Genomic DNA, 10,658 nt, shown 5'->3' with positions numbered 1-10,658 from the left:
CTTATTTAAGTAACATCACATCTCTACCACTTCACTTCAAATCCAACTCATATTTTATAAAAAGCCAAAAATTCTTAACAACAATGATTCATCCTCCTTTTCCCCCACCCCCTTTGACCCCCTCTCTCTCTCATTGGTTACATTTTTTTTTTCTTTTTCTTTTTTTTCCTGCTCCTCCAATCACCGCCCGCCACGTGACAAAGGGGGGCGAGGGTGACCCCCAAAAAGGGTCCAAGCATTATTCAATTCTTAAATCCTGCGTTATGTAATCAAATAAGTTACATTTACGAGGTGACTTCCGTTACGGATCTATACGGTTTATAGGATTACTAGACGGGATGGGACGGAAATAGAACAACAAAACTCCCTTTTTGAAATAAGGAACCGTTGTCAGTCTCAACGGCTAGTTTTTTTTTTTTTTTTTTTTTGGTTTCTTTTTTCATAAGATGTTTTCCATATCTTCTATCGACCTCTACCTCAGACAAATCAGCGTCTAGAGTTTCTCAGCCATCGCAGATTGGAGGAGTTCGATTGAAGATTCCGCGAAAACTTGTATAATCTTTAATATTTTGGTTGTTGGTTTATAGCAGAGTAAATTTGGATTTGGGGCTTGCTTCTGAATCGCTTGGCTTATTTTGGGGAAAAATGAACGACGCGATCGCTCAAGTTCACCCACCGACGTGTGGAGAGCGGCCTGCTGCGGAGGCGGTGGACGCCCTTTCCCCAGCGGTTCCTCCTGCTCCTCCTCCTCCTCTGTCTCATCGGCGACCCAGAGTAAGGGAGGTCAGTTCGAGATTTATGTCTTCGGTTGTTTCTTCTTCTTCTTCTTCTTCGTCTTCTTCTTCTTCTTCCCCTAGCCTTGGTGATCATCATCATGCACCGAAATCACCCCTTTCCAAGTACGTAGTATCAACTCCAAACCCTCTGGAAGTCCAGTCCAGGCAGCAGCAGCAGCAACAACATCAACAACACCGCTCCAAGTCTGTGCAGAGGCGACACCAGGACCTGGAACCCTTGTGCCGTGCCGATGAGAACATACCTGACACAATTCGTAGCTTGGAAACTCCACTGGGATTGGGATTGCATACTAGTACTAGTGGTAAAACGGTGATGATGTCTGTACAGAGGAAGCAGCGCGCTGCTGTCAAACTGAACAAGGAGAACGCAGGCAGGGCAGGGCAGAAACAGCTATCAGAAGTCTCCCAATCCCAATCAAGAACCCTCATCAGTGGCAAATTCTCAGCAAGGGGTGGAATTGTTACCCCTTCAAGACCTGATACACCAACTGTAACTGCTGCCACCACCGATAGAATGATTTCATCAAGGTTCAGGCTCGGGACCCAAAACCTTGCGCGGCCAAGTCCAACCAACAACGCGGTGCCAGTTACAGCAGCCACAAAGCTTTTGCAATCAAGCGGGATGTCAATGTCTGCTCAACCTCCCAATCCAGATACTAACATAATAAATGGGGATACATCCAAAGAATCCGCTTCCTTTCCTTTAAACCACCACCACCACCCTTATACAGTGGGTGGCAATGACAGTGATGAGAAAGATGTTACCCGAGCCCTCGCTAAAATTCCAACATCGACTGGTTCAGATTCAATTACTACCACTGTTACGTGCACTACTAGTCCTCCAATATCAGTCCAAAACAGCAAGGCCCCTCGGTCTATTCCAGATATACGCTCTTCCTTGCCAGAGGTGGATGCCTTGTCCACCTTATCCACCACCAGACTGCCGGCAGAAAGAAGTTGCACAGTAGGTGATGTCATTGGCTTCGATTCATCAAAGTTCTCTCCTTCCCCTTGCTCCCGTTCTCTAAATTTTCCACTGTCAAGTTGCGAACAATCCTCTCTCTTGCATTTGCATACCCTCAAAGCGGCCAGCGAAAAACCACCATCGGCTCTCTCCAAACCCTTTGCAAACAACTCTGCAAAGGTTGGTGGAAGCCTTTGTCTGCCTCCACTTCCATGCTCAAAACTAGGAGCAGCAGATTCAAGGAGGGGAAGGAAGGTTTTAAGTCATCAAGAAGAAGTGCATACTCTGAAATTGCTTCATAACCATCATCTGCAGTGGAGATTTGCAAATGCAAAGGCAGAGGCCTCCATTCATGCCCAGAGATGGGAAACTGAGGTTTGTTGGCTTGTTGCATCCCTATTTATTCATGGATTTTGTTTAAGGCAGGCACTCCTTGAGAACCTCAAAGTGCTAGTACATATTACTCATTAACCAATGACCTCTTAGTGGCGGCTGTAAATTGTATTTACACTCCCTCATTCACTCCAGCATAGAACAGAAAAGGTTAGATTAGTTTAGTTTTGGTTGATTATTTGGTTATCTGGATTATGAATTAGCACCCAATACATGAGACTTTCACTAGTTTTGTTCAACATCTTTGCGTCATATCACATGTGCTGTATAATAGTTCACTTCACTGATAACGAAACTATTATGCTTTTTGTTTCAATTGTGGAAACATGTCATTTAACCCTCACCCCCTTATTTTTCTTGTTTCATTAATCAAGCTAGTTTATTTCTATCCTGCAGAGAAAACTTTATTCTCTTGGAGTTGACATATCAAGTCTGCACGATACTGTGAAAAGGAATCGCATTGAACTTGGATTGTTGAAACAAGCAAAAACTCTATCCACAATTATTGAAGCCCATGTAAGCATACATTAATATCTTGGATAAATGCTATTATTTATTCGATTGATGAGGACATATCCTATGTTATCATTTTTGTGTTTAATTGCTAGTTAGTTCCCTGTCATCCAAACATCTCTCAAATGTGACTCTGCTGGCATAGACATATCTTGATACCAAAATTTTATTCATGACGATAACTGAAGAAATTATTCTCAGACATATTTTTAACGAACTCTGGACCTGTGTAGCACTATAAACTTTTTTTCTTCACCCTTCAGTTTACCATCTCCTGAAATGATTTTCAAGACGAAGACAAAAATCTTTTAAAATTATTTTACATTGCATTAATTCTAAATTGGCTACTTAACAAAAGATACAAAACTAGGCAACCTGTAGAAAAACCTCTAGCAAACTATAAAGTTAAGGAGAAAGAGGAGACCAAAGTCCACTTAAAGTTGACAAATCAAAAAGGATGTTGCCCATATATACAGAAAAAATTAGATTAGTTTAGCCTGTATTGTTATGTACTCCCCAAAATGTAATTACTGAAGTATAGATGTAATAGAAAGAGATTGAGAGAGAAGAGAATCTAGATCAAGGAAACAAGATAGATCAAAGTTATAGCATCACTTGTATCTACTACATATATTATATATTCTTTACTAGTCCCCTCAAGTTATAGCTTTGGTACCTAACATGCCTCGCTTGTTACAAACTTCATAGATATATGAAGATTTATTTACAGTGTCTCCAGTTTGATTGCAAGATTGACCATACAAAGTTGCAATATGTTTTCCATAACCATATCGTGTATATCTGGCAATCAGCTTTAACGTGTTAAGTTTTCCTATGAAACAAATTATTACTGTACACAACATCCTAACACCTTCACAGACCTACTATTTGTAATGCCCATTTTCTTTAACAGTGATCTCACTCATATCTCATAGGAAACTTAAGCCATCACCATATATTGTGCACTCAATCATGCTACTATATTTTGCTTCTTACTCCTAGGAGCCAAATTTCCACCAATAAAGTTATGGAAACCAAATATAGATTGTCTGTTACAATGATCTTCTACCTAATCAGCATCCATTAAAGCTGTAGTTGGCAGGTAACCTCGGTCAATCCCTTACAAGGTGCTCCTTTCAAGTATTTTTAGCTTGGGATACACAAGGTCCAACTCTTGTGCATGATCTTTAAATGTTGTATCAACAAGTTTGTCACCTAACTTTCCTTTGTTTTGTAGAAGATCAACTTGATATTTTCTCTATATCAAAGAGATACATTGTCTTGAATATCTAGAAAATATCTTTGTTGCCCAAATCCCTTCATGTGAAAATGCTTACCTATAGTGCTTTTCATTTGGGAAACTACGAGAGAACAAAAAAAAAAGAAAAAAAAGAAAGTGAGGGTGGCATGCTTCCATCCTGTTCGGATAATTGAAGTAGAGAAAAGAGAAGGAAAGATAGTACTATCCTTCCCTCTTGTTTGGGAAAGATGGAGATAAAAAAATAAAAATAAAAACAAAAACAAAAACAAAAAGCAAAACAAAAGAGAATGTTTAATTATGTGAGGGGTACAAAACGAAACTTCTTGTCTTAAAAATTAGAGAGAAGACCATCACTTTATAACTCTCTCTCTCCAAAGGTATGAAATTTTGTCTCTCTCAAAGTTATTCAAACAACTGATTAGGTAAGAAGGAGTTCCTTTTTTCTTTTCTCTCCAGATCACCCGATCTAAACGCAACATAAAGTTGCAATGCCATCAACATCACTAGAAAACCACTACTATAGTTCCACCATTGCTCTATTTTACAAATATTAAATGGTCTAATATTCCTCTCTTTAACATGTATACTTTTGCTATTTAAATTATCCACTATGAAGCTAATTGAGACCAAAGATGGCCCTCTTCATCCCACAAAGCTTGTATAACTCTCCCCGAGCAACATAATCAGGAGGTCTTCATGTATATACACTTCCTTTTGCAAGTCACCATGTAATATTCATCTCTTTAACATGTATACTTTTGCTATTTAAATTATCCACTATGAAGCTAATTGAGACCAAAGATGGCCCTCTTCATCCCACAAAGCTTGTATAACTCTCCCCGAGCAACATAATCAGGAGGTCTTCATGTATATACACTTCCTTTTGCAAGTCGCCATGTAAAATGGCAGCTAGCTATCACCCACGAGCTGAGTTGAGTCCGACAATAGGAAAGAAAGTCCAAATGCGTGAGCATAACCTTAGCTACTAAGTGCATCATCAATCTCTCAATTGTGCTACCAGGATCCCCCTTGGACCAAGTGGGGCTTTTTATCTTCAATTGTGCTACCGAGATGGTACTAACTAAAGAATGTGGAACATAAGCTAGTTTTGTAAGCATGTTAACAACCAACTCATGTAAAAGTCCAAGTTATATTTAACTTAAGTACTATGTATCATAGACATATACACATCCCGTCATATGCGGTCAGACTTTCTTCCATGAATGGGACAAACACAGGATAGTATTATTATCATTAGGTAAGTGGTGAGATACAAGCACACAACATTTTTGCTCTAGTCATGTTAGAATATACATGTATGAAAGATAAGAGAATAACAGAGGGAAATTTGGAATGAGGAAACAGGGAAGTGTAATATTGCCTCTCACTGAACTGTACCACACACATATAATACTTGAATTTGTAAACTGATAATAAGCAAAAATAACATATTTTTTTCCTTTTTTAAATGTTCGATAGTACCTGCAGTTTGATATATGATGAACTACAGTAGTCCTAATGTTATTTTTATTTTAATCCAGAGAAATTCATTGACTTTGGACTAGCATAGTTACATCTATACTATAGAAGGTTATAGTAATTCAAATTGAATATCAAATTTAGAGCCTCTGTTGCATGCTGCTATTGTGTGGAAATTAAGAAACAAATGCATACCCAATCAATAATTGAGTTCATTACTATAGCAGTGGAGATCTGTTATCAATGAACCTAATAATCCCCAACATTCTAGATCCATTGCAATAGTCATAAACCACATATTACGGACCCCACAAGAGTAGAAAATCATTGGGTACTTGCTATAGGTTTCATTTGGACAAAGAACTTGTCCTGTCAGCTTTAATGGGGTGCATGAGAGCAGAGGACGCCTAAGCCAATCCATTGTCGAAAATGGATAGGTGATCCACCGACGTGGGTGGGTGGTGGCAATCCAAATTGATTAGGATATAGCAAAAGAAAAGAAGGAAATTGATGCAAAAGTCAAAAAGCTATGTATAGTTGTGTGTTTCACAAGGTTTTCTCTTTTTAGTTGGCCTTAGATATCAACAAAGGTAGGCAGAACACAGATGAAGGAAATGAACATGTCTGCGAAGAAGCAACTAGGCATGTGTCATAACTAACAATACAATAGATCATAACTATTGACACAAAGGCCGTAACCAAGGGTGTGTACCGTAGAATTTCCCTTAGGTTTTATGTGTGAGAGTAGAATCTCTCGATTGAGAGAGAGAGAGAGAGAGAGAGGTCTCTCCAAGTCAAGGAGAGGGTGTCTCTCCAGCAACGGAGCAAGAAGGAAGGTAGCTAGGGGTGCTAGAAAAGCGGAGGGGCTACACAAAGGTTTGATAGAGAGATGTGAGGGGTGTAAGATGTAAAAAGCCCATGGGGCTCTTGAGGCCTAGGGACTTAATTACCCTTAAGCAAGAGTCTCAGGTATCGGTGTCAAATTTTGGGTGATTTTGATCTCACCATTGTAAGATGTAAAATTTTGGGTGTTTTTGGTCTCACCATTGTATTATTCATAGTGGAATTTACGTGTGTCACTCATGGGCATAGGCCAGTGTGTGCTGAACCACGTTCAATATTGGAGTTTCTCTTTCTGTGTCTGTATGTGTGTTCTGATTTTATGGATGCTCCCGCTGGCAAATGGGAACCCATTTTTCCCAACAAAGAGGGAGTGTGCTCTACATTGAGAGCAAATGACACCCACAAATGTCTCTATTTACTAACAACAGAGACCCAACATATTTTAAAGAGATTCATAAAAGTCTGGTGAGAAACTAAGTTGCCAGTTGTGACAGTGAAACAGGATCTGTCAACTGCAAAATTTTCACTCCCCAAAAAAAAAAGACAAAAAATTGATAACATAAAGTGGTAGTTTTAGAGATACTAGTTGCCATGCACATAGTGTCAAGCTCTCTCTCTCTCTCTCTCCCTCTCTCTCTGCGCACATGGTGTCAAGTTTCACATATTACTGTAGTATCAATGCGGACAATTGTCTTGCAGCCTTGACGATGTCTATGGCTTTCACAATCATAGGGTGAATCCACTGGACCTACCTTTGTTGACAAGGCAAATACCTTGTGGAAGCAAGGCCTTCCTTCTCTTGTTGGATTTGCATGAAGTGTTGAATGTAGGGTCAGTTGTGTTCTTAACCTTTTTTCTTACTTTTTGAAGTTCTATTTATTTCTCTTTTTCTTGTTTAATCAAAGAACATTACTTTAAACCTGTGTGGGAATTATCTGGGTTTGTGTGAACTGGGAATTGGGTATAATGCTGCAATATATTTTTCGTGCAATATATTGTTCGTGCCTCTTCTTAGTTTATATATTTTAATTCCCATTCTTGCATGTAAGATTCCTAAGAATTCGATGAATATGCCAAAAAGCAGGTTCTTCTCTGTTTTAATGGTAAAACTCTTTTAACCTTTTTCCTTTGGACACATTTTCAAGATAGTAATATTGCAATGTAACTACATTACTCACAAATTCTTATGGGCTAATTTTAGATGCCACATCTTGATGAGTGGTCTACTTTGGAGGGGGAGTATTCATCTTCTTTGTCAGAAGCAATTCATGCTTTGCTCAATGCCTCATTACAACTTCCAGTTAGTGGGAATGTTCAGGTAGATATGTCTGTCTATCGATCAGTTGTATTCATTTTTGCGTCTGGTTCTCTACAGTTACGATACACTAAACTATGAGATAACTATGTTGCAGGCTGATATAAGAGAAGTACGGGAGGCTCTGAATTCAGCAATCAAAATGACAGAAACAATAGGTCTCCACGTCCAAAGCTTCATGCCAAAGGTAAGTTGGATGGAAGACATTTTCTTTTTCCAAATTTGGTAGTGGAAAGTTTTTCTTAGTACATCCAGTTAAAAAGACGCTTTTCAAGATTTTAATGGAAACCTATGTTGAATGTGTAGCTCGTCTTATACTATAAATTTTTGAACCAAGAGGGAGTCTTGAAACAGTGCTTTGCTTTGAGGATGTTATTTTATTTCTACACACATTTTAGGCTTAGTCAACATTAAGGAATCAGGAGATATAAGCTTTGTCGTGGGTTGAGGTAATCAGTAACAAATGTGAACAATTGTCGTAGGTTTGGTATCTGATATAGCTATTATGTGCAAAAACAGCATAGACTACGACTATTTTTATTCCCCACCATTTCTACATCTGGCTTTCCTGTGAAAAGAAGCTTCTTGAATTGAATGCAGGCTGAAGAAATGGATGCTTTGATTTCAGAACTAGCCAGGGTGATTGGTGGAGAAAGAGCTTTCGTTGAAGAGTGTGGACTTCTGCTGTTTAAGACCTACACATCACAGGTATTGCCTTACCACCGATGTTCCTTGTAACTTTTTGCAATATATCAAAGTACCTAACAAAAACCTGGAATTATGGAAAGTATGAAAAAGAAAATAAATGCTAAATTCTGTCATCATAAATGTTCACTAATATCTAAATCTAGCTGATTGCTCTGCTTTCAGGTGGAAGAATTGAGCTTAAGGGGCCATCTAATTCAGTTACAACAGGGAAACCATCATCAACTACAGGAAGAGTGAGAATTTTTGTCACAGCAAGTTATGTGCTCTCACCTTAAAACTGAAATTTGGCAATTGTAATGTCATTCACTTGAGGCTATGAGCTTAAATAATAATTTTGAGGAATTTATTTCCAAGGTGTGAAAAGGTTTTCTTATGCAATTAAAAAAAAGTAGGTAATCAGTTTTCCATGTTCACCTATCTTATTTTGATTTTTGTAATGCTTGGAATAAAAGTCCAAACACCTCTTGTTTCTGATCTATGTAATTCTTGGAATAAAAGTTCACAAGTACGTTATTCTCAATTTTGCATGCCAAAGCCTCCTGCCGTGTAATTAGTTTGAAATCCATAACTAATTAAAATCAAAGGAAAAATCTTTCAATGCTAAAATCTTTTTAATGCTTGGTCTTTAAATGTTGAAGCCAAAATCTTACAATCAAAGGCACCAGTCTAACAGGAGAGAGTGGAAATAGAGGATCTAGTTCGAGTTTGGTTAAAAAAACTGCACAAAATAAGCCCACACTTTGTTGAAGTCATAATGACTATAAATTGAATAGTAATATCGGAAAAGGTTGAGTTTCTCTCATATTCGCATCTCAACATTAAAGAAGTTAAGGGGTCCGTAGGGCTCACCACAAGTCCAATTTTGATGATTGAACCATTCATTTTGTAAAGCTCTCAATATAATTAATTTAATCTGATAATCATATCATTTTCATTTTATCATATTTGTTTCCGAAAATAGACTATTCAAACTAATTTTTAAAAATGAACTATTCATTTTTCTAGAGACAAACACAATAAAATAAAATGAATATGATTATTGAATCGACTTAATTTTTTTTTTGTAAATTCTATACATTAGTCTTGCAAAAACGAAATAAGACCATTAAATGCAATTTTTTGACATTATCCTTTTTTTATCAAAAATGTTAGAGATTCTAAAAATTCTACTAAAATTTTTACCAAATGTCTCGTGTGAGTGGGCTTATTTTGATAAAAATTTTAGTAAAATTTTTTGAATATCTAGCAGGGTTCTTTTTTTATTTATTTGAAAGAGACATTTTATTTATTTTTTAAATTTACATTTCGAGTAAGCAAAAACAATTTCCAACGCATTGGTTTCAAGGGATATCATGATGTCTTGTACCAATGAACTGGTAACACATTACTTGGTATCAAAATTTTGGAACCCAACTATGGTCGCCATTAGCGGGCACGTTTTGTTGCGGTCGCATTAGATGCTGTAACTTCCGGTCGTTGACGTGATCCACTAGAAGAGTGACACGTGTTTTCAGAGTTAAGTAAATAGTTAAACAGAGAAAGATAACGATCTTGCTTTTACCCTCCTTTTCCGTTTTCTGTGTCTTTCATCACCTCTTTCTTCCTCTCTCTGTGCTCCTCTTCTCCTTTTGATTCTCTCTCTACCAACAAGAAAAGAAGAAAAAAAAGAGGATGCCCCAAATTGGCATCAACACCCACCTTAATTGTTGGGCCATCACCATGTCAGTCTTTCACACCCAAAAAAATACTAGTTCACCCAAGGCCATTTCATCCATAACTACCACCTCTTCCTCTCCTCTCATCACATTAACACCAAACATCAACTCAACAAACCTCCACCATGGATACTCACCACCATCTCCATCACAACGACCCTGTTGTTTTATTTCATCATTCCATCTATCTAGTTGGACTGTGAAATTAACTTTTCAAATCTCATCACAACCTCCGAATCATTCCTGGGTCTACATCTTTATAACATGCCATAACCACACTTGCATATTCAAGAAATGGGACTGCAAGAAATAGAAAATGGGAAGTGGGTCTGTGCATATCTGGTGTTGCCTACAACATCCATGGTCACCAAATCGTCGGCTTGCAGTTGTGAAATTCGGAATTTATGTATGAAGAATTAACAATGGAAGAACAAAAAAAATTAAAAGCGAGAAAGGGCACGCAAAAAGAGAGTGAAAAACAGAGGGCAGCAAACAAAATAGGAGACAAGAAGACAATCCAAAAAAAATCAGAGCCAGATAACGTATTAACATGGGTTTCTCCGTTAATTGTTTACCTGGCAAAGAAAGCACGGGCCCCTCCCAAACTGGACCACATCAATGACCGAAAGCAACAGCACATCAAACGACCACAGCAAAACCAAACCCGCCA

The 10,658-nt window shown here is 38.0% G+C and overlaps 1 protein-coding gene across 1 annotated transcript; it reads left to right on the top strand.

The window, feature by feature from the left end:
• The first annotated feature begins 407 nt into the window (after positions 1 to 407).
• LOC114295423 (uncharacterized) lies at positions 408 to 8,793 on the top strand. The gene is made up of 6 exons (XM_028239641.2): positions 408 to 2,136; positions 2,551 to 2,670; positions 7,452 to 7,568; positions 7,663 to 7,752; positions 8,166 to 8,273; positions 8,436 to 8,793. The coding sequence occupies exons 1-6, from the start codon at positions 646 to 648 to the stop codon at positions 8,508 to 8,510; spliced, it is 2,001 nt and encodes a 666-aa protein (XP_028095442.2). The 5' UTR covers positions 408 to 645; the 3' UTR covers positions 8,511 to 8,793.
• The last annotated feature ends 1,865 nt before the right edge of the window (positions 8,794 to 10,658 follow it).

This window comes from Camellia sinensis, chromosome 9 (genome assembly GCF_055761805.1).
Source record: "Camellia sinensis isolate YWXY chromosome 9, ASM5576180v1, whole genome shotgun sequence".
NCBI lineage: Eukaryota > Viridiplantae > Streptophyta > Magnoliopsida > Ericales > Theaceae > Camellia > Camellia sinensis.
Note: the sequence above shows the minus strand (reverse complement) of the source record. Positions and strands in the feature narration are given on the sequence as shown.

Bases quoted from the DNA above. Each gene is read 5' to 3' on its own strand.
- LOC114295423 (XM_028239641.2), top strand. From the start codon at position 646: ATGAACGACGCGATCGCTCAAGTTCACCCACCGACGTGTGGAGAGCGG. The intron at 2,671-7,451 runs GTAAGCATACAT...GGCTAATTTTAG, and splicing joins CCACAATTATTGAAGCCCAT to ATGCCACATCTTGATGAGTG. The intron at 7,569-7,662 runs GTAGATATGTCT...ACTATGTTGCAG, and splicing joins CAGTTAGTGGGAATGTTCAG to GCTGATATAAGAGAAGTACG.